This window comes from Herpailurus yagouaroundi, unplaced genomic scaffold, assembly GCF_014898765.1.
Source record: "Herpailurus yagouaroundi ecotype Mexico unplaced genomic scaffold, PumYag 162, whole genome shotgun sequence".
In the NCBI taxonomy this organism is placed as follows: Eukaryota; Metazoa; Chordata; class Mammalia; order Carnivora; family Felidae; genus Herpailurus; species Herpailurus yagouaroundi.
Window position 1 is genome coordinate 11,279,606 of NW_024412403.1, and position 24,516 is coordinate 11,304,121.

The 24,516-nt window shown below is 42.5% G+C and overlaps 1 protein-coding gene across 1 annotated transcript in view; it reads right to left on the bottom strand.

The window, feature by feature from the left end:
- The window catches only part of MRPS6 (mitochondrial ribosomal protein S6), a 67,849-nt gene that overhangs the window by 2,898 nt on the left and 40,435 nt on the right, over nt 1–24,516 (bottom strand). The window contains exon 2 of the mRNA XM_040483989.1: nt 12,586–12,725. Coding sequence (XP_040339923.1) covers nt 12,586–12,725 — 140 coding nt within the window. The remainder of the gene's footprint in view (nt 1–12,585; nt 12,726–24,516) is intronic.

Sequence of the window (24,516 nt, forward strand, 5' to 3'; positions counted from 1 at the left end):
AAGGAAGGAAGGAAGGAAGGAAGGAAGGAAGGAAGGAAGGAAGGAAGGAAGGAAGGAAGAAAAAATAAAGATCAGAGCAGAAATCTCTGAAGCAGAAAACAGAAAAACAAGAAAACATCAACAAAACCAAATAAATACTAGTTCACCGAGATCAGTAAAACTGATACATCTCTAGTCAGACTGATCAGTAGAAAAAAATAAAGAGACAAATCACTAATATTCAGGAATGGGAGAGGTGAAATGATAACAGGATGTGACAGACTATTATTATAAACAAATTTTGCAATAAATTTGACAACTTAGATGAAATTCCTTGAAAAAATGCAAACTACCAAAACTCACTCCAAAAGAAATAGATAACCTGGATAGCCCTATATCTATTAAAGAAATTAAATTTGTAGTTATAAGCGTTTCCACAAAGAAAACCAAAGACCCACATGGTTTCACCAATTCTGAATTCCACCAAACGTCTGAGGGGGAAATTTTGTGCCAGTTTTGGCACAAACTGGTCCAGAAAATAAGAAAACACTTCTCAATGTGTCCTATGAAGCCAGCATTACCCTTATGGCAAAACAAGGCAAAGACATTACAAAAAAAGAAAAAAACTGATCAGTATCTCTCATGAACATAAATGAAAAAAAATTTTAGCAAATTGACTACTAAAATATATGAAAAGAATAATGTATCATGATCAGGCAGAGTTTATCACAGAAAGCAAGACTGGTTTAACATTTTAAATCAACGTAAACCCTATTAGCAAACTAAAAAAGAAAAATCATGTGATCATTCCAATAATAGCAAAAAAAAAAAAAAAAAAAAAAAAAAGCAGCAGCATTTAACAAAATTTCATATCCATTTCTGATAAACTCTCCACAAAGTAAGACTACAAAGGAACTTCTTCAACCTTACGAAAGCCATCTCTGCAAAACCTAGAACTAACTAACATCATATCAACTGGTGAAAGTCTGAATCTTTTCTCCTGAGACTGGGAATAAACAAGGGTGTCTGTTCTCACCATTTCTATTCAATATTTTACTAGAAACTCTTGCCAGTGCAACAAGGCAAGAAAAAAAAGAAAAGGTATCCAGATTGATAAGTAGTAAACTTGTCTATATTTACACATGAAATGACTGGGTATACAAGAGAATCTAAAGAAATTTATAAAAAAGATACCAGAATATGTGAGTTTAGCAAGGTTGCAAGACACAAGATCAGTATACAAAAGTCAACTATATTTCTATATATTAGCAACAAATAATAACACCTTGAAATGAAATATGAAGTACTTAAGGATAAATCTGACAAAAGGTATGCAAGACCTCTACACGAAAAACCATAAAACATTACTGAAACAAATTAAAGAAAACCCACCTAAATGGAGGTTTATGTAGATGTCAATTCTCTAAAACTGATCAATAAATTCAAAAGAATCCCAATCAAAATCCCTAAAAGACACTTTTATTAGATATTGATGAACTGATTTTAAGGTACACAGAGAAATTCAAAGGATCTAGAACAGCCAAAACAACTCTGATAAAGAATAAAGTTGAAGAACCAACACTGATTTCAAGACTCATTATAAAGCTACAGTAATCAAGGCACTATGGTATTTGTATAAAGATACACAAACAGATCAGTAGAACAGAGTCCAGAAACAGATCCATATACGCACAGCTGATTTTTGACCAAAGGCAATTCAGTCAAGTGTCTTTTCAACAAATGGTGGCCAACAATTCTATATATGTATGCAAAAAAGGAACTTCGATCCATACTTGTATCATATACAAAAATTAACTCAAATGGGACACAGATCTGAAATATAAAACACAAAGCTATAAAACTGGAAGAAAACACAAGAGAAAACCTCTGTGGCCTTGAGTTAAGCAAAGATTCTTTAGACATGACACTAAAAGCAAAACCCATAAAGAAAAATGTGATAAACTAGACTTCATCAAAATTAAAAATTGCTCTTTGAAAGATACTGCTAATAAAAAAGACAAGTGACAGGCTGGGATTTGCAAATCCCATGTCTGATAAAGGACTTGTTTCTAGAATATAAAGAACTCTCATTTAATTTAAAAAAAATTTTTTAATGGGGCATAAAATGTGAATGGCCTTTTCACCAAAGATATATTCTGGCAAAGAAGCACATGAGAAAGATGCTTAATAGGACGAGTCATTAGAGAAATGCGAATTAAAACCACAAAGAGATACCTACTATATAAGCTAAAATTAAGAAGACTGAACAATACCAAGTGTTGGTGAGGAAAGACAGGAACTGGCATTCTCACACACTGCTGGTGGGATTGCAAAATGATACAACTTTTTTGGCATTTTCTTAAAAGTTAAACATACACACTTGCCATTATGATCAAGCCATTCTACTCCCAGGTATTTATCCAAGAAAATTAAAACATTAGTCCTTAACAACAATTTGTACAGGAGTGCTCACAGCAGCAACACTTACAATCCCAAACTGGAAACAGAAAATATCCAACAACATGTAAACCAATAAACAAACTATGGTATACAATGGAATAGTACTCAGCTATAAAAAGGAATAAGCTATTGATACATACTATTGATGAATCTCAGAATAATTTGGCTGACTGAAAGAAACTATGGTTAAAAAAAAAAGGCGGGGGGGTACATGCTGTCTGATTGTATCTAAGTAAGATTCTAGAAAACAGAAACTAATCTATAGTGAAAGAAAGCAGACCAGTGGCTGTCATAGACGGGAAACAAGTGGAGGGAAGGATCACAAGAGGCAGGAGGGAACTTCCAGGGTGACCAGTCTCCTTATTGTCTTGCTTGTAGTGATTTCATGGGTATATATACATATGTCAAACATATATTGTGGGTATATATACATATGATACATATGTGAATGTATTATGTATACGTATTACATTACGTAATATGTATTAATAAAAGCATGTAGTTTACTGTGTTGTCAATTATATCTCTGTAAGGCTGTTGATTTAATCATGGTACATAGAAAGCTGAAAGGGCAGGACTTGGTGAATGATTTGATATGGGTGGCAGTGATGAGGGAGCAATTACAGATAATGAAGCCGCCCAGAATTGCTCAAGAAATGAAACAGGAGCGCCTGGGTGGCTCAGTCAGTCGAGCATCTGATTTTGGCTCAGGTCATGATCTCACGTTCATGGTTTTGAGGTCCCCCACCCCCCACCCCATTGGGCTCTGTGCTGACAGCTCACATCCTGGAACCTGCTTTGGATTCTGTGTCTCCCTCTCTCTCTGCCCTTCCCTTGCTTGTGCTCTGTCTCTCAAAACATAAAATAAAACGTTAAAAAAAAATCAAAAAAGAAAAAAAAAGAAATGAAATAAAAATGGTGTAAAGTCCTCTATCATCAGGCAAACTTCTAGGAAGTGACTTTTACCTCTGCTCACTGATGATATTACCATTTGTACTTACCATGAAAATCACACACCAACCTGGCCAAATTCTCCAAGGTGTAATTCCACTGGTTTATTTCTGCACCACATGGAAGGCACGAGGTTTGCAAATCATCAAACTTAAGAACTGCTCATTTGTTCGATATTTAATTATTGATTACTTACCTTGAGTAAGGCTCTAATATAGAACCTAAAAAGTTACTGTGATCAATCATAAATTACCTTCTCTTTGCCAATCCCCAGCCCTTTATCCAACTCCCCCAAGCCCCAGTAACTATGGTGGCCCGGTGGGCAGGGCAGGGAACTCTCTCACTCAACACTGCCCCAGCACTTCTTTCTTCCTATTTCATTCATTTGTTCTTTCATTCTGTATTCATCAAAATGTCCCTCCAAACTACCACAGACAACTTAGGACCTCACCCTCTGTTTGCCAACATTCCCACCATACTTAATTCTACAGTTCCTTCCTCTTCCCTTGCTTTTCATCTAGTTTCCCTAGACTAGTCTTCCTCTTTTGCTTTATTACACTTAAAGCCCTGTGCTGATAGCCTGAGGCAGTGTGCTGGTGAAGTGCCACATATCACACATAGGGTAATATGGAAAAACGTGCTAAAGCAAGGGCTGGACATGCTCTGGGCACTCAATAACCCAGGCAATCACTACTGGCAGCCCTTGAAGTATTCCAAGTGCCCACTACCTCCAGAAGGCCCACAGACATCTCCTGCTCTAGAGTTAAGCCTGGCTTTCTTTACAGTCCAGTATTCAAGTTATTCAAATACCGCATCTGGGCTTCAGCAACCATTGTTTTCTTCCATTTTCCATTCAAGTGTACCAGAGGCATTTTTGTGGGCTAGCCTCAGTGTCTACTAAACATGTTTCTAAAAGAAAGCGGGTGTACAGTTGCCAACGACCAACTCAACTGCCCACAGCTCAACTCTCGTGCAGTCTTCCTGAACAACATTCTCCATACACTCGCATTCACCAAATAATCCTAAGACATCCAAAGCTTCTGGATACCATTTTGTGATAAGGATAAAAATACCCAAGGATAGAAGGAAGCTAGATGCCAGATATTATCAGAAACCTCCTATTCCAGAAATTAAAAGGAAAGGGTCTTACATAGAACTTTCTAATTTTCAAAGTGCTTTCACATCTTTCAGATAGCTTCTGAGGAAGAGGATAAGCAGGAAGTAGAAGCTCCACCCCACGTGGCCCATTCAGAAAACGCAAGAGGAAGTTCCTCTGGGTGTTATTCTGGTCCAGGAGCCCTCTCTTAGCAACACTACTGCTTTAGCAGTTTTCAAAGTGGGCCTCCTAGAGATGGCCTCCTTTGAGTTTCAGAATGATTAAGTCACTAGCTCAAGGTCACTCAGCTACTGAGTGGCCACAGCCAGGTTTCTAACAGAGCAGATCTTTTGACTCCAGGATACAAGAAGCCACACACTGCTCTGGGACCAATGGGTTACAGAATCACAGAACGTAAGTGCTGGAGGGGACCATGAAGACAATGCAGTTCAACCCCTTCATGTCACTTATGAGGGAACTGGGGAACTGATCTGCTCCAGGTCACAGGGTAAAAAGCAAGTTCCAGACTTCAGGCCCCATAGTTCCCCACTCTATCAACCACATCTCTTGGTTCCTGCAGCCAGAATTCTGGAGGTTTCTCAAGGATAAGGAGAAGTGCTAGAAAAGCCTGGAAGTCCTAAGACTGGGCTGCAACTTGGCTTCTGGAAGATCGCTGTTACTATAAAAACGCTTACAGCCTTTACCTTTTTTACCTACTCTGCCTTCCCCCTACTAGTCCTGACACTCCTCTAGCAACCAAACCTAAACAAGAGAACTGGCCAAAATGCAAATGCGTTTGTGCCCACCACCACAGCTGTGACAGTCATTTCATGCTCATCACCCTGCTGATCTGTGCCTAGGGTTCGTGTGGGCAAAGACTGCTTCTACTCCCATGCTCCTTATTATACCGTGGAAATTTCCACAAAAATGAAACACCACCAAAACGGAAAAGAGGGGAAGTGGCTCAGAGAGGGGCAGATGTTACTGTGTTCACCAGTCCTGGGTGAAAGCTGAACCTCCTACCTCCCCTGCTCCCTCCTAGGGCATTAAGTGGTCTCACCCCACCATGAGGGAACCAAGCATAAGTCCAGGACAAACTCAGTCTCCATCTACCTCAGTGGCCCAAGCCCACGGGTCAATGGTCTGTTATGGCTTCCCCACATAAAAAAAGACTATGACCAATTCCTGGTTGTTGCCAGTATATATTTTCACGTAAGTGGACAAACTGAACTGGTCAGTGAACATCTACTATGGGCACACCTCAGAGGGAGGCTAAAAAGGAGGAACATAATGGCCTGGACCACCCAGAACATGTAGTCCAGGCAGGGAGAGAGGTCACAGGGCTACTGGGCTGGCAGAAACCTGGGCTCCCACTATTTACACTGGTCTGCCAGTTCTGGAGGAGACTGTGGCGATGATGAGGTGGTCATGGACATCCGCCTCCTGGCGGCTGGGCTTTTCTTACTACAGAAGGATGACCCGAGGAATGACAGGGGCAGGAGAGAGTACCAAGCGCAGCCCTGCATTTCCAGTTTTGCACACAAAGTGAAGCCTAGAAACAGCCTACTTAGAATAGGGGGTTGGGCAGCTCCTGATGCCTGCGAGGATCCCTTTCCTGTGACCACACAGGTCCATAACAGAACTGAAAAAGTGGGAGTTAGGCTAAAAAAAATGACCTTGAACTCCCCTGATACCCACTCCTTACATCCCAAAGGCTACCCGGGAGAAACCATTCTGAAACCCAGGTAAGTTGCTGTTCAAGGCAAGGGAGCCAAAAGAGGAATGTCTCAGTGTCTCCAGAGGAATCCGAGAGGCCCTGCCCTCCCCTTCAGCCTGGCCCTCGGGGAGGGGAGGATCAAGAGGATTCAATAACCACAATTAAATACCAATTTTTCCTTCTTCCCCTAACCAAGCAAGCCAGAACCAAAATACAAGACCAAAGTCACAACACATGTGGACTCTCTCTTACCTCCATCCTCACGATTTGAGCTTGCAAAGAGCAGAGAAGTAGGACTACAACTGCCACTGCCTAGACATCCCCAAAAGCTGGCATTCCAATAAGGAAAAATAGTTCTTCAGTTAGCCCTCCATTCCCCAAACAGTGTTTAAGTCAGCGAATGGACAGATCATTTTGGAGAACCCAGCTTAGTGATCTAAAGTCTAATTACATCATACACTCCCGGCACCTTCAACCCTGTGCTGCTCGGTGGCACCGGCGAGCTGGTTCTGCGCACCAGGCGGCCAGGGCTGATGGAAGCATCGCCACTGCCTGAAACACGAAGCCCAGCAGTGTTTACATTTAAATGGGGGTTTTCCCACGTGTGGTTCTAATGAATCACTTCACCTACAAGGTAGAAATCAGCTTTACCCAGGCATCTCTCTTTCCGACAGAAAAGCACTGACCTTCTATGCAGCACCAACTCTGCAGAAGCACGTGAAGCGGTGACTGACACCAGGCGAGGAGAGAAAGGACAGAAAGAGGTTCAATACACAAATGCAATTCTCACTGCAGGTTCCAGTGTTCAAAAGCTGGAGGGAACTATTTCATGGATAGAACCTGCCCCCATATTCAAGGTGGTAATTTACCTTCCTCGGTATTTCTTAAGACACTCTCAACACTACAAATCTCTCCACTACTGTGACCGAAAACCCCAGGGATCTGAGAAGATGCAGAGAAATGGGTTCCCCAGGACAGACTGAGCCCGATACTGGAAAATGATGCCACTAGGAACACTCCACCCACAGCAGTGTCTTCATGGGGCGCGGAGGGGAGGCAGCAGCAGCATCTCTTCTCACTATCCTTTCCCCCCTCCTCTCTGGGGTCCTACCCCTTGTCTCCCTCGGTCACCTTGTGCCCAAGCTGTCACCAGCCCCCTCCCTGCCCCAGGTTGTTGAGGGAAGATATGCGTCTTCTGGCAACGCTCCTACGTTTAAAGGTCGTATTTGTTTTTTATTTCACTTTTGTTTTAACCCTGTTATTTACAAGTTTACTGTAAAAGCGCTCGCTTGAATTTGAGTTATGTTCTTTGTCTCTGTTTCTCTCAGACGCAGTCACACACTCACAGCCTCCCCTTCCCCCTGGCAGACAAGTGGAAATTTCCACCGAAGCGCTGAGTGGCTCACGGTGGGTGGGGGGTGGAGAAGGGGGATGGGAGGGATTTGAAACCATGGAGCATCTTCGAGCCTTTTTGAGAATAGGAAACAGATCCATCTGAATGCCAGTTTCTAGACTGTATCAGCTAAACCTTGCTGGCTTCAGGCTTCGCTGAGACAGTGAATTCTTCACCTTAAAACCAAGGAACACTCTGCGTGGAAAAGCCCTATTTCCTTTTATATCTGTTGGGTCTCATACATTTTTAAAACCACTAAACCTACAGCAGAATCCTTACAAATCTTGGGGCGCTGCCACTAAAAAAGAAACCTCCAAGGCCACAGCAGCCCTGCCTTGAAACCCAGTTGTGGAGCACCTTCACACAAGAATGGGGTCAGGATGCTGGCCTGGACTTAATGCTGGCAGGAAAGCACGAGAACATGGAAATGTTAGCTAACAGGAAAACTACAGAGAAGAATCAATCTCCTCTAGAGAGGGTGCCAGCTCTCTTGGAGTAAGCTGCAGACACATTTGGGGAGCGAGTCAGTAAAATTCCACTGATTCACCATAGTGCCGGTTATTTTTATCATTCTGCTTACCCGTAAATAGAAGGGCATCTTATATGTAGGCCAGCAGACCTTATAAGCACTTATTCACATTTTAATGCAAATGAGAATGGAGAAAGAAGGGAAGAAACAGGCAAGAAAAATCTCCTTCACTACTTCAGAGTGTCTTTACACACGCCTTCTGGAATAAGTCCTATCTCAACGCAGTAAAATCAGACCTGGTAAAAATGGTCAGAGCCAATCGGGGGCACCCTCTTAAAAACAAGCACACTGAAATATGGACCACAGTCTCTTCTACAGTTCTCTCTCCTCCACCAGAAAGCCTGCTCAGTCTCCGTCCAGCCCCATCTAGTGGAAAGAGAGCCTTCAACTAGTATGTGCAGTCCTGGAGTCTGACACTGGAGTGGTTCTGGCCGAGAGTGACAGACACCACGACTCAGAAAATGCCTGTCCTTTTTAGCAAGGGTCTAAAGGAACATCTACTCCCACTGCTCCCCTCTGCATATGTGACATCGTCCCCATTTAGACTCTGAGGAATGCAGTTAAGAATCTTTTACAACACCCACCTTCCCTTTCTGAGTTGATGAAGGTACCAAGGTGAACATCTGAAGGTACAAAGCAGAGAAAATCTAGTGGCCCCCAGGAGACCAAAGCAAATCCAGAGCTGAGAATAAATCTCAAGACTTGTAAGACCTGCCACCCCCCATGCCTTCCACAACTCTGAGTCCTGCTCCAATCGTTTCTAGACACTGCCTGGACACAACAGGTGGTGAGGCCAGAAGCCTCTATCTATCTGGAAAGCTGGTCCAGAAGACCCAAACTTCCCAACCACCCCAACCTGGCCCAAAGAGCAACAGAGCATCTGGCTAACTCCTTCCTTGTCTAAGTCACGTCACCTGGGGGACAACTTAACTAGTACGTGGAATCCGTACATCCATACGTCTGTACATCTGTACTTTCTTTCTGGCATACACTGGTATAATAATGAACACCAGGCACTGTCTCCTTCTCTGGGGAGACTCCCCAGATAACCCTGAGGTAGCGGTATCTCCCCTACCTACGCACTCTTCTACCCACACATCCTTCTTTTGGGCCGAGGTGGCACGTGTGTAGCAGTGGTATACAGCAGTCTGTGGCCGGTGCCTAGGTCAGCAATATGCTGGCAAGTCCCGGACTAGACTGACAACTCCTTGTGACCAGGAACCACAACAACCACAAGAACCATCCTAAGACCTAGGAATACCACCAGCACATATATTTCCTCCCATAAAATGCAAAAGCAACAAACACAAAATACCAACAGCACCACAATGTGATGTGGATTCTTGGAGGGCATCTAGGCTCACTCATTAGCCAGCTAAAAAACTACCTCTCACATACCAACCTCAGGATTCAAATCAGTGCCTCACCGAAAATTGATATGTGCCATGGCCTCCAGGGTTGTTCAAAGAGTTAAAAGCTTTTGAATGCTAGGGGCACCTGGATGGTTCAGTCAGTGAAGCATCCTACTCTTGATTTCAGTTCAGGTCATGATCTCACAGTTCATGGGTTCGAGCCCCTCTGACGGCTCGGAGCCTGCTTGGGATTCTCGGTCTCCCCCTCTCTCTGCCCCTCCCCCACTCATGCCTGCTCTCTCTCTCTCTCAACAATAAATAAAGTTAAAAAAACAAAAACAAAAACAAAAACAAAAACAAAAACTGGGGGCTCAGTCAGTCGAGCATCCGACTTTGGCTCAGGTTATGATCTCATGGTTCGTGAATGCAGACCCCGCGTCAGGCTCTGTGCTGACGGCTCAGAGCCTGGAGCCTGCTTCAGATTCTGTGTCTCCCTCTCTGTCTGTCCTTCCCCCCTGCTCATGCTCTGTCTCTCTCTCAAAAATAAACATTAAAAAAAATGTTTTAAAAAAACATTAAAAAAAAAAACGTTTGAATGCTGAATTCGTAACAAACGAGTCCACTGTTTCTTCTTAATCACCTCAAAAAAGTGAGCCTTCCCAGCACCTGGTACCTAATCCTGACACATAATCCACTAAATACATGTTTGTAACACCTTATGTGGCTACGTGCAGTGCACACACAGAACTTAGCAGATGAACGAAATGCCTGGTACAAACATCACTGGGGGTGGTGACCCTAGGGGAGGACCGGCTGAAGTCAACAGGACATCAGACCACCCTCAAGCTCCACGCTGCCGACATCTGACACACCACTCGATTTAAATCTTTATCCAGGTAACTCCAAAATATATTAGCCCCTCATCTCCTCTCTTACCAAAAATCACTGTGAAGGGTATTAATGAGTGTTACAAAATAAAAGATAATGGTCAAATAAAGGTGACAAATGAAGGGATCTAACTGAAGGGCCTCTCACCATCACTACACTGATGTATGCTACACAGCTCTAGAAGGGATCAGACCACATCTAAATGCTCGCTCTCGCTCTCTCTCTCTCTCTCTCTCTCTCTCACACACACACACACACACGCACACACACACACACACACACACCATTTTTTGGTGGAGCATATCTAGTATTTCAGAGACCACACTTTGGGAAACATCACCTTAAACAAACACATACCAGACATTGATTAATCCCAGAAAAACAAGCTTAAAACATGAACCTCCCCAACTGGGAGGTTCTGTGTCTACATAGAGCACACACATACATTACACTTTAAGAATGCTGCTCCTCCTTCGCTGAGGAGTCTGGAAGTACAAGAACCAAAAATAAAACTGCTAAATGTAAATGAACCAAGAGATGCCACAGAGTCCTTGGTGGGGCACGTGCACCTCGTCAGGAATCCGGAACGTAGGGCTAGACATCGTCAGCAGTTCTGGCTTAGTTCCAGGGAAGTTCTTCCAGGGTCTGAACTTATTCCGTCCACAAAAGAGGAACAGCAGCACCCAACCCCAGCACCGCACACAGAAGGCGGATCTCAAAGTGTGGTCCTCGGACAGAGGCATCAGCGCCACCCAAGTACTTGCGAGAAGTGCAAAATCTACAATGCTGGTCACACCAACCCTCAACAAAGTCAAATCCGCTACTTGGGAAAGGGGCAGAAGAAAACAATCCTAGTGTCCATCCCTGAGAGCACCTGAATGAGGGAACAGGCTTCTGTCCCTGCTCAGTGCCTTCCATCAGAGAACCTGACTAGTCATTCTTAGCTCAATTTTATATGTTCCTCTCTAAGCAAAAGGCAAAATGATTCACGGCCTTGCTGTTAAAATGAAGCCCCTTTGTGGTTAAAAAAAAAATGTTACATACACAATCTCCATCCCTCACTGTTATGACTATGGGAGAGGAAAATCGCCACTGTGCATTTCATGTTGCCTAGCAACACCTCAGGCGCTCTTCAGAGGTGTTCTCGAGAAGCCGAACACTAGCACAAAACAAGGTGAAGCGATCCAAAGATGAAATCCGCAGGACGTGCTACGCCCTGGCAGCAGGATTAAAGGTGGCAGGAAAGCCTCAGCGTGCAGCGTGACTGCACGCAGGCCTCTCCCGTGCACGGCGCTTGCGCAGGCCCACCACCTCTACGTGGATAACACTCCGTGCTGTCCACAGAGACATCCAGAGATGGCATCACTCGATCCCACGACAACGTGGATGGGAGAACGACCACCTGAGTTCAAGTATCCAAGGAAGCAAGAACCAGAGAAGCTAAAGACTCGCTCAAGGCCACACGGCTGGCGAGTATCAGAGGGAGAATCAAGTCTTCAACTCCCGCACTTTTCCACGACAATGAAAACCGATTCCCATCTTCTCTATCACTACTTTTGGGAAACTCAACAATATGAGAAAATTCCTCATCCGCACCAGAAATCACAAATGTAAAAATAACACCATCAGGGCTCAGAGAGGCTTCGAACCAACTCACCAAGCAAACTGGTATCAAAGAATTTCTACAAGGATAGTTATTACTACAGAGTCAGACCTTTGACATGTTTGAGGAAGCTGCTATGAGAAAAAATTTCAAACAGAAAATTGTGATTATTGTCTGGAGTACATAACCATTTCTCTATTGTGGGTTAGGCACTGGTCAGAAGGATTACCCTTCTGCTTCTTACCCGCAAGCCACGTATTTACAAAGGATGCACTGAGTGTGTGCCCAGCACATTGCTCACTGAGGTGTTTTAAAGGCAAAACTTAAGAAATGTCAACAGAAAACCGTGCTTAGGTTGACAAGAAAAGTTTCCCACAATCAAAAGCTTATATACCTGTTGCTCCCAGCATGACTTGCTTTTGTACTCTGATTATGGTTTATTACGGGCCAGCTTTACTCTAGCCCCATTTGACACACAACATGGCTGGAGTGTGGACCCGCACACCACCTGGCGCAAAGGCGATCTACGGAGAAATTGTAATAATTTCTAAGATGAACTAACCAGTATTCTTTACAGCCTATCAAAGACATTTTTCAAGATGCATGTAGACACTTACCCTCCTCTACTGTGCCGCTGACTGTGGGCAGAAATCTTATAAGGCAGTGCTCGGTCACCCAGATTTTCCAAGCTCCTCACTACCGCCCCTCTGTCCATCAGGGCTTCTATTGTACGTTTCAAAGCAGCAGCGGTCTCTGGCTGTTTTTTTGTTTTCATTTTTAAAGAAAAGAAAAAAACATATCAGAATCAATAGAAGAACTAGAATGATAAATTCTGGTCAGTTCCAATCATAACAGCTCTACTGGCAGGGAAAAAAGCAACAGAAACTGTCTTGCTAACTTAAAATTTAAAGAGAGAGACATTTAGTGTAAGGATAGGAGATAGCTCACAGATAACGAAGGAAAAGCTGAAGACCCAGGCCTCGGAGAGTTCGGGAACCAGAGCAGCTCCAGGGATCTGGGAGGCAGGAACTAATAAATGGCTTCTTCAGAGCACCTTGGCCAGGATGAATCCACGCCAATCATGGTCAGTCCTCGTATCCCATGACTCAAAATCTAAATTCCAGGGGAAGAGCGTCCCATCCTCTTGGCAGGACACTCTGATTGGCCGTCCCACCAGAACCATAGCCGGGGGGGAAAGGGTCGTCCCCAAAGAAAAACAGGCAGATTATAACCAAAAGGGGGGAAAAGGATGATTAAGAGCCAATCTCTGCTCTCGTGGAGCTTACAATCTAATAAAGGGATTAACACAAAAAACCCAGGTAAGAAGACACGAGGGCAGAACACAGGACGTGACACAGGGGCTGGAGAGCTCCTGAAAGAAGGCACATTCAGTTGTGAGAACGACTGCATTAAAGAAAAGCTCATTTGCGAGGAGCCCTGAAAAATGACAACGGGAGATGCAAAGAACAAATGAAACCGGTGCTGAGTGAAGGAGCAAAGGCAAAGAAGTCCGAGCGCACTGAGGAAATAACTAGGAGTTCCACCGGATGAAGACCAGGACCCGGGAGGGCTGGGAGGTGACAGGCTGGATACAAGCATACAAATACTAAATACCTGTTAGAAAAACAAAATTCAAACAATGTAAAATCTCACCACCCAGAGATAAAAAAAACTTTAAACATTCTGGTGAATTTCTTCCCAGATCTCTCTCTTTACATATGTATACACAAAAGAATTCTGGAAGCAAAGATACTTTCCAGGGTAAACCTGAGATGTAGCTAATGTAATGTGGAGAATGAGGCAGAGATGTGGCAAAAGAGGGGTGCCAAAATACGGTGGCTGGGAAAACGGTACTGTTGCTAACACCTAACGGAAAATCTGGAGGAGCTGGTTGGGGACAAGAAAAGATGGATTTGGTTTAAGACATGCCGAGTTTGAGATGCCTACAGCTCCTCAAAGTTGACCTCTCAAAATGTTAACTTAAGCTCAAAACAACAGGGAGGGTTAGAATTACCCATTTAATAATCATCTGCACAGGAGGGCTGTCTGAAGCCCTAGGAATAGCGGAGACGAGGAGAGAGGGTGGGGGAGGGCGCAAAGAGATCAACCAACAGAACCTTGGGGAACACAACCATCTGGGGGCTGACCAGGGAACTTGAAGTCAGAAAAGCAAACGGAAAAGGTAGTCAGACAGTATGAGGAAAATCAGGCCCACCTGGTCAGAGAAACTAAAAGGAAAGAGGCAGACTCCAGAACAAGAGGGTAGAGGACAAAAATGAAGGCAAGGCCAGCATGTGCTGGCTGCACGGTCACACTGCGGGATGGGGCTAGAAGCTGGATGGCAAGTTTCCGCGGTACAGGTGTGACAGCAAGGAAGAGAGAGAAACAGAGCCAGGGCCTGAGGGGCATCAAGTCTGAGCAGAGTGTCTTAGGGGGCAGAACACACGAGCAAGTTAGTAAAGGGGAACGAAGCAAGTGAAGAGGATGGAACGTACGCTGTTTTCAACGACAACGGTGGCAGTGGCAGTGGCCAGTATGATTGTGTAATTGCTGCAAGCCCAGCACTGGCCTGGTACGTACTACATACTGTTATGCAGTTAATGTTCACCGAATAAAAAAGACAAAAGGTTTACAGATTTGGAAACGGGGCCTCTGAGGGATGCCAGGACTCTGAGATGCCATGGCCGCGAGTAAGTGGATGAGCCTGATGCAAGGGAAGGAACGCCAGCGACGTAAAATCGGGGGGCGGGCAGAGGGTGGCCGAGGACACCTCGGCAAGGAAAAGGGACACTTCTCCTCAAAGACATTAACTGAAGGGATGAAGGTAAAGGGATCGCGAAGTGCAGGAATGAACTTCAGAAAAGGCTACCTTCCAGTGGCTCATTTCAGATCAAATGAAAAGAATAATGCAGAATCATTTTAAGTGAGCACTTTAGGAACCAAAGAAAATCCACCATTCCTATCAATTTTCCTTTCGGATGAATTCTGTTAAAATGCTGTGAATGCGCTAAGTATTAGTTTAAGGTTTACCAACAAAATTTTTACTTTCATTTCACACTGTAGCCCACTGGGTTTTTTTTTAATTCCTGCTGAAAATTATATTTATGTATTTAACTTTATGATAAAACAGAAATTTCCTGCAAACAATAAAAATAGGAGCCCAAATTCCTTCACAGGAACACTAACTAGGTGAAAAATCTATGGCAATCTCTCCTTATGATTGTACACAAACATATTTTTATACAGTTCTAATCAACATGTAGACTAAATTCTTCTCACATTTCATGAGTTCACAGACATTTCCGTATTTCTGCAGAAGCCTCATTACTAACAGCAGGGTAATAATTCACTTCATTAACAATGCCATTTCTTGACCTGGTATTGCACCAATTAACTTATGATAATTGGCAGGCAAACAGTCTTTCCAAATAAAGAAATGGGTAAGGTTAAAAAAAAAAAAATTGATGGATTGCAGTCTTCTGATTAGCTACCCAAATCATAAATTTTAATTTCAGTTTTGCCTGATTAAAAAAGAATATATCTCAATAACTCTTGTCTTGTTTAAATTCCAACTGCAATGTTTACAGTAAGAAACATGGAGTACCCTCCTCTGAAATAAAAAATTTTCTTCTATCCAAAAATAGAGTAAAGCTACTTAAAAAGAATGTAACTCAGGAAAATATCAAAACCTATTTTGTTTGACTTAGGTATGTCAAGTCAAATTGTAAACTGCTGGAATAGCCACATTCACTTCATGGTAATTTCATAGGTAATTTCAAAAGTTTTAAAAGAAAGATGAAGAAGCAAAAATAATTCTGGTTTATTAGGGGAGCTCCACTCGTCCCATATCCCTTACCTCATCACTCTATATATAGCAGGGGTCAAGCAAGCGAGGGCCTGTGAGCCATCTGCCTCAGTACCTGTTCCTGCAAATAAAGTTTTATTGGAACAGAGCAGCTCATACATTTAAATAGTGTCCATGCTGCTTTTATGCTAAAGGCAGATCTCTAATTACATCTGAGACTGCATGGCCTGCAAAGCTTAAATTATTTACTCCCTGGCCAACCTCTGCTCTACACTGTAATGGATTGACAGATGCCGGCAAGGCCTCAATCCACTAACCCTAAGATGCGCCACAAATGAAACCATGAGCCTGGCCCAGAGGTATGCAGACAGAGAATTCCCCATGGGATGGGTAATCAGGTAGACAGACGTGGCACCAACCTAACTGAACAACATTAGCCTGGCCGTTCAAATCACCCCACAGGAATCACAGAGGTGACTCTACAATATTCACCATTCCAACCTCCAAGCTCCTAACTTCCTAATCAACCCAGAGTGCCAACTGCAGCTTTCCTCATCTGGTGAAACCTACAGCTCTATTAAAATAAAATTCTTAGGCTTCAAAAGAAACCCAAAGTTCTCCTTAATCCAATCCAGCACAATTTTCAATCTGTAAGAACATATGGTCTACAGGAAGTAAATGATCTTAGTGTCATAATTCTCATTCACAAGGTCTCTGAACCACTGAATTTCAACTATTCTAAGAAAGGTTGTGTGTGCTTCTCATGGGCTTCTCCCACCCCATCTGAAAGCAACTCCTTAAAACTCTCCTTCAATCCACCATATGGCAATGAAACACAATTTTGGCAAGGCACAGACTGAGGGGCTAAAAACATTCAGTTGAAAAAAAACTATGGAAAAGAAACAATGAATGAATGTGAATGGGAACTAGGAAAACTGGATTCCGGTCCCAGCTCATTCACAAATGAGTTACAACCCTGGGTGAATTGTTAAAATCTGCCCATTTTTAAACTTGTGCCTCAGTTTTCTCCTGTGCAAAAATCAATGGTTCCCAACAAATTTTCTGCCTCTACAACCTTTGCACAAGCAACTTTTATATTGTAATTCTCAAAATATCCTAGGGGCATACAAAAAAAAGTCTCCCCCTCTTTTCTTCTGTGCTCATCCTGATGTCCTCATCATCCAAAAGTGCCCCCTGCCTTACTCTGTCGTTCCCGTTTATCTCTATACAGCACTTGTGGCAACCCGTAAATATTCTTTCATCTCTAGAATGTAAGTTGCAAGAGAGCAAGGACTGTAGTCCATCATGGACTCAGCCGTATTCCCAAAGTCTAAACCAGTCCACATATCAGGGAGCAGGCACTAGAAATAGTGCTTAAATAAGTAAATTAATGTATCAATTCTACCTCCCTTACTTACTTTCTCCCTTTTTTTCTTGAGGAACCCCAAGCTTCCTCCAATCTATACTACAATTTGAAGCCACTTTTCAATGTAGCTCACCATCGGTTAGTAATTGCAATATTGAAGCAAAATGACAATAGTGTTTTTCTATTTATTTCATGTAATGCCAAAATGTTAATACTAATATTGTAGTCTTAAAGAATCCAGAACTCATCTAATGGAAGTGAAACTAAATAGTCATGTATTTCAGAGACCAAGTTCAAATATATATACAAATATAAATTAAACTTGGATTCATTGCTCTAATTATTTGCTGAAAAGATAAAGTACTAAAAAAATTTACACTAAACAATACTTTAAAAAATTCACACTGTGGGGGCGCCCGGTGGCTCAGTTGGTTAAGCTTCCGACTTCAGCTCAGGTCATGATCTCACAGCTCATGAGTTTGAGGCCCACATCAGGCTCTGTGCTGACAGCTCGGAGCCTGGAGCCTGCTTCGGATTCTGTGACTCCCTCTCTCTGCCCCTCCCCTGCTCGCACGCTGTCTCTCTCTCAAAAATAAATAAACATTAAAAAAAAAGTAAAAAAAACAAGTTAATTAAAAAAAAATCGCACTAGACAAAATTACCAATTTTGGTCTCATTATTATTAATTACTAAAACTACCGTTATTCAGGCTACAAAAGACGACTCAGGGAAAATCTAAGAGCGAACTTCATATATTTGCAGGGCTACTCTGAAAAAACATAGGTATGTCATATTTTGATCACTGAGGTTTAGCACTTGTGGTAATCTATAAAAATCTCTGAAATCAGAGGGTAAAAATTCTAGAGAAAGAGAGCCTCAATGTGTAAACAACACATTTCTGAAATTACAGCTGTATGAAAGTGAAATGGGCTGGCATGACCCTCTCATCACTAGAAGTGCACAGGTAGAGGATGACCACTGAATCAATCTTTGCATTAGGTGGGAAGCTGGTCTTGCTGACTTCTAAAGCCCCAGCCAAGATTAAATTCCAATACTATTCTGGCACCACTCATCATCCTGAAGGACACTGTGAAGTGAAAGTGGGTTTTTAAAAAAACTACAACTGGGGGGCACCAGTGGGTGGCTTAGTCAGTTAAGTGTCCAGCTTCGGCTCAGGTCATGATCTCGCCATTCGTGGGTTTGAGCCCCGCATCAGGCTCTGTGCTGACAGCTTGGAGCCTGGAACCTACTTCAGATCCTGTGTCTCCCTCTCTTTGCCCCTCCCCTGCTCATGCTCTGTCTCTCTGTCTCTCTCAAAAATAAAGAAACATTTAAAAAAACTATAACTGCATGGTGGTGAAGAATACAATGACTACTAGTCAGGTTTGGTGCTGTTGCCTGGATTTATATTAAGGCAACAGCTCTTTTACCCACTACTGCTTCTACTGCTTTTGTAACGATTCCCTGAGAGGGTCCCTAGGAAGCCCAGGCTCCTTAGGCTACATTTTGAAAACCCCAGTTCTAGAGATTCTAATGGTCGAAGTTTCTACAATAAAGATGAGAGCAAACAAATGGGAAAAATAAAAGGAAGGACATCTCTACTTGCCCGCAAAATAAAATCTCCATTCAGTAAGGTGACTTAAGCTAAGAATTCATGGGAGTACTCTACCACCACCATTGGTCAATACCAACATTTTATCTAATTAAACATATGTTCGTCCTAGTAAGAGTAGCTTGTGAACAAAATTATCTTGTCAATTAGACTGCCAACCATTAAGTTTTTGAAGCCAGTGGCCCTCAGATGCACTCAGCTATTGCTACAACAGCCTCACAGTCCACCAGGAAATAAAAATCACACAGAATACACATCTAACAGCGTGCAGCACCCACGTACCCCTCACCTTTCTCACATAACAAAGAGGTGTGCAACTCCCAGGAGCAGGTAGGATTTAAGGAAGGCGGAGCCAGGCCAGAAAACTGTCAACACCTGTGAAAATGTAAGAGTGAAAGCCTTTCTTGTTCTCTGCCACATCTTAATTCTGGAATTTATGTCCTTAAAAAAAAATTCCCTTGAAACCTGCATTTTCAGAGAGAATGTCCCTGGAAATTCTGCATTGAGATTCTCACAGCAACTTGAAAAAAGAAAATCTGTGAGCACCTTTCAACAGTAGAACAGGATTTAAAGGAGGTTTCTGTCACTAGCAGACCTCAGAAGAACAGAATGGACAACCATCTAGTACAAAATGTGTAAAGTGCCAGCACTGCCTAACAACATCTACAAAGCCCAACTCTGAAAATGATTCCATGGGAACTGTTTCATAAAATATTTTTATGATCAGAGAACCCCTTTTGCCCCACAATCTGAATCAAGAGTTGCAGTCTTTAAAGATTAAAAATTATTAAGCGCAGAAGCAATTTTAAAAATTAGCCTAAGATTCAGTAAAGAGAAGTACAGAAAACTAAAAAAATAAAACTTCATAAATACATGCCCAAACGTGATTACATAATATGTACACTGTATAACTTGTGGGTAAGTGACCAGCATAGTAACTTTCAAAGGCTTTTCAAAGGTCAAGGACAGAAAATGCTTCTAGAAGTAGAACTGCACTGCTCTACTACTTTGCCTATGAATCTTATTTAAAAGACCATTTGTAACAAATATGGACGAGCTACTGAAGAAAGACTTACAGGTTTTCAAAAGTGGGGGAGAGGACAGGAGACAGTAAGAGAACCAGCATCTATAAAGTGTACTAGGAAAGTAACAAATAATTAGAATTCAGTGAAACCCTTTTTGTAAGCAACTATCATGCGCTCTGCAAAAAGAAAAGTACCTCAAATATTAAAATCAATTTTAGATTAAAAACTGTACATTCACTAAAAACGTTGAAAAAAAAATTAAAAAAAAAAAAAGGGGCGCCTGGGTGGCGCAGTCGGTTAAGCGTCCGACTTCAGCCAGGTCACGATCTCGCGGTCTGGGAGTTCGAGCCCCACGTCAGGCTCTGGGCTGATGGCTCGGAGCCTGGAGCCTGTTTCCGATTCTGTGTCTCCCTCTCTCTCTGCCCCTCCCCCGTTCATGCTCTGTCTCTCTCTGTCCCAAAAATAAATAAAAACGTTGAAAAAAAAATTAAAAAAAAAAACTGTACATTCACAGTTCAGACATATCAAGTGATCATTTAACAAAGTTACGAGCCCTAAGAGCTGCTAAAATGTATAACAAGTGAGGGGCGCCTGGGTGGCGCAGTCGGTTAAGCGTCCGACTTCAGCCAGGTCACGATCTCGCGGTCCGTGAGTTCGAGCCCCGCGTCAGGCTCTGGGCTGATGGCTGATGGCTCAGAGCCTGGAGCCTGTTTCTGATTCTGTGTCTCCCTCTCTCTCTGCCCCTCCCCCGTTCATGCTCTGTCTCTCTCTGTCCCAAAAATAAATAAACGTTGAAAAAAAAATTAAAAAAAAAAAATGTATAACAAGTGAAAAGAACCCATGAATACGAGATTTAATTTACACAATCATCTTTACGAGAAACAGTTGTAAGAGGAGACCACCTAGAAATCTTTATTGGGGAACAACTTTAAAATAATTTTAATGACACAAATCAATTATAAAAGAGGAAGCATATTCCTGGCATCTGGAAAAGGAAAGAAAACTGAACAAGCATACCAAATTCTGTGAGTTCAGAAATACAGGTTGAGATTGCCATTGGGGGAGATTAAGTATAGTCAGATAGTGATCATTTGTTAAGGCTCCACCTAATATTAATCTGGAAACATTCCTCTCAAAGGCCTCTTCAAGCCAAGTATTTCTAGGTTGCTTACTGTGAAATCCACCTCCAAAAGGGTAGCCACAAGGATGTGAAACACGAAGTCCCAGCCCTTTCAAAGTTTGTGCTGCAGACATGAAGACAGACACATGTAAGTAAACTAATTAAAACAGAAGTTAAACCTAAACAAGACTAAATGAAAAAGCATCAATGTGACAAGAACTCCAAAGGAGCTGCTACTTCTGACTACTGGGTTAGAGACAGCGGACTGCAACTGGTCCAGGACAGCCGAACACCTCTCCTAGAGGTGGAGAGAGGGTCCGTTAGGGTGCTCTCAGAGCAGGTCTGGACTAACAGCAGGAAAGAAGGACAGAAAGAGTCAGATGGCATTTATTTTTGGATAGAATCAACATGGGCACTGTGTTTGGCACACACAGAAGCCATCACTTTTGTCCATTCTAAGCAATTTTTTGCTTAGCACATTAAGAGTTCTGTTCAAACACTCACTTATACTGCTGGTAAAAATGTAAACTTTCTGGAGGGCAAATGGCAATCTAGATTAGTCTCAAATGTGTATACCTTCAATACTACAGCCACTTCTAAGAATTTACTCTGAGAAAACTGCCATACCCATGCACAAGGACTTAGTCCGGAAAAACTTCACCATAAAGTTATTAGGATAGTGCATAAATAGAAATGTAGTTGTCCATCACAGACCACTGGTTCAATAAATTATTTTCACTGAATAGTAACACAGCCATTTAAAAAAGGGACGTTGATCCTTACGTAAGACACAAAAATATTTTAACAAAACTAAAAATCAGCCGGTAGGGTCAATCCATATTTCTTTCTAAAAGAAAAAAGTACTTATGTACACATACATTGGAAAAAAGTCTGGATGAATATACAACAAAATGTTACTACTTTTCCCTAGGTAGTAAGATGACAGGAATATTCTGTTGTGTTTTCTTTTCATGTTGCTTTATTACCGGACTTTTTACAGTGAGCAATAAAAAGTTGTTTTAGGGGCGCCTGGGTGGCGCAGTCGGTTAAGCGTCCGACTTCAGCCAGGTCACGATCTCGCGGTCCGTGAGTTCAAGCCCCGCGTCAGGCTCTGGGCTGATGGCTCGGAGCCTGGAGCCTGTTTCCGATTCTGTGTCTCCCTCTCTCTCTGCCCCTCCCCCGTTCATGCTCTGTCTCTCTCTGTCCCCCCCCCCAAAAAAAAAATAAATAAATAAACGTTGAAAAAAAAAAACATTTAAAAAAAAAAAAAGTTGTTTTAGAAACAAACTGCTTTTGGGGAAAATTCAGTTTTGTTTTGATTTAAAGAGAATTTCTTCCCCTAAGTCTATGCCAGAGACTTGCTTGCTATCTTACTATGGATGCCATACTTTGCAAATTTTGTACTGAAGTCCTAAACCTAAGCCTCAAACATTTAGAACTCATTCACAGACTCCACATCCATATACATTTTTAATACTAATCAGAGAGGTATTGATAGATAAGCTTTCAGTGGTTACTGAGAGAGCCTTGCAAGCTGTACTTCTAATATCATGAGCTATGTTTACATTGGCTGCTCGGATTCTTGACAATCAGAGAAAAACCAGAAATCTAGAAGTCAGGAGCCTAGAGATCACTGGTCCTAAAATCAGAGCCGACTAAGGACATGTGACAGGACAAGACCAAGTCTGGCCCTGAGAACACAGTGGTCAATGATATCAAGGTAATGAGTGGTGGGTTAAGCATCCTACTCTTAGTTTCAACTCATGTCATGATCTCATGGTTCATGGGATTAAGACCCAAGTAAGGCTCTGCGCTAACAGTGTGGAGCCTACTTAGGATTCTCTCTCTCTCTCTCTCTGTCCTTCCCACCATGTGCATACATGCTCTCGCTCTCTCTCAAAATTAACATTAAAAAAAAAGAAGAAGAAGAAGAAATCAAGGTGATGAGAAAAGAGGAACTTGACCATATTCTATGGCCATGCACCAGGACTGAGATTCTTGAGACCTGGGAAATCAAACATAAAAATTTATTCTTTGGGGCATGTGATAAAAATAAAAAGAACCCAGGGAAGAATGGAAGAAAAAAAAAACAGAGGAGCAAGAGTCCAATAACTGCTGAGTCCAGCACAGATTAATGTGTGCCAATAAAAAACTGAAAATAATAAAGTAGTCACACTTCATAGCATGGCTGAGTTTGCAAATGTAAAGGTAGTTAGTAGGATGATCAGTAACTTCAGCTGCAAGGTTGGCAAGACTGCCTCTAAATCATAAACTGGACTTACTAAGGGACCCTGCAGCTAGCCCACAGTGAGTCACCAATACCAGCTTTGGTGTCAAAAGATTATAAATGAATGAATTTCAAGACCTCACAGAACAAGAAGAAAGTCATGATTACATGAGATCCAACTCTGTATGAATTTATGACTTGTCAGTTACTTACGGGCCCAGGTTAACAGTAAATCTGTGTAGTTCGACTATAATGCAGTTTTGTTCCTTAATTAATCCACTTGTTTCCCAGGTCTCAAATCAAAGAATATCAATCAGATAGATGCCATTTCAGGCCAAATTTGGAGGTTCAATTGCATACAACCAGCAGTTCCTTTCATGATTTGGGTACATCAAAAGAAAAGGGCAGAAAGAATCACCAAGGCATCCTCTAGAGCACAGTGGAATCATCTGAGGAACTTTGTTGTTGTTGTTTTTTTTTTTTTTTTTTTTTTGTGAGAGAGCGAACGAGCGACAGAGGGAGAGGGGCAGAGAAGAGAATTATCTCAAGCAGGCTCCACACCCAGCACGGAGCCCGATGCGGGGCTCAATCCCATGACCCTGGGATCACGACCTGAGCCAAAATCAAGAGTCAGATGCTCAATCAACTGAGCCATCCAGGCACCCCTAACCTAGGAACTTTAAAAAATGAGATGCTTATGTCTCACCTCAGATATTTTGATTCAACTGGCCTAGGAATTTAAGAATCCTGGGCACTAGCATTTTTGAAACTCTCCAGGTACAGACAAAGCTGAGAACCACATTCTAGTATGAAGTTGGCTGGCTTCTCATCAGCCAAAAAATGAGTGGTTCCGGCCGAACTGTAGTTTATCAAGGATTTTCAGCAATGATCTCCTACAACTCTAATTTAATAAACATAAAAGCTCCACTTCTTTTTTCACAATAACAGAGCTCTCCCTGATGTGAAATAGAGAAATAACAACCCCAATAGGTGACTACTTGTGGTTAACAGTACTTCAACAGCTGGAAACAATGCCAAAATTAAGATGTCCATCTTTGCTATTCTGAGGACATTCTGAAATCCACACCCTTTTACTGGGAGATTTCCACTTCTATCTTCCCCATCCCCACTCCAGATGCCTGTACAGATGAATAAAAGATGGGAAAGAGGAAGACTGGCAGGAATCCTGGTTACTATGGCAGCAAGTAAATGAAATGCCAAAGCTCATGAAACGGATAGTGAGAGCAGGAATCAGGTATACATTACTGAGCTACCTGTCTTGTGGACTGCTCTCCTTCACGCACAATTCAGTTCCCTGCCTTCATCTTACAGTTCGGCCTCTGCAGGGAGTAGGAGGACAGCACTGGAATGACAGGGAGACCAAGGGAGGTAA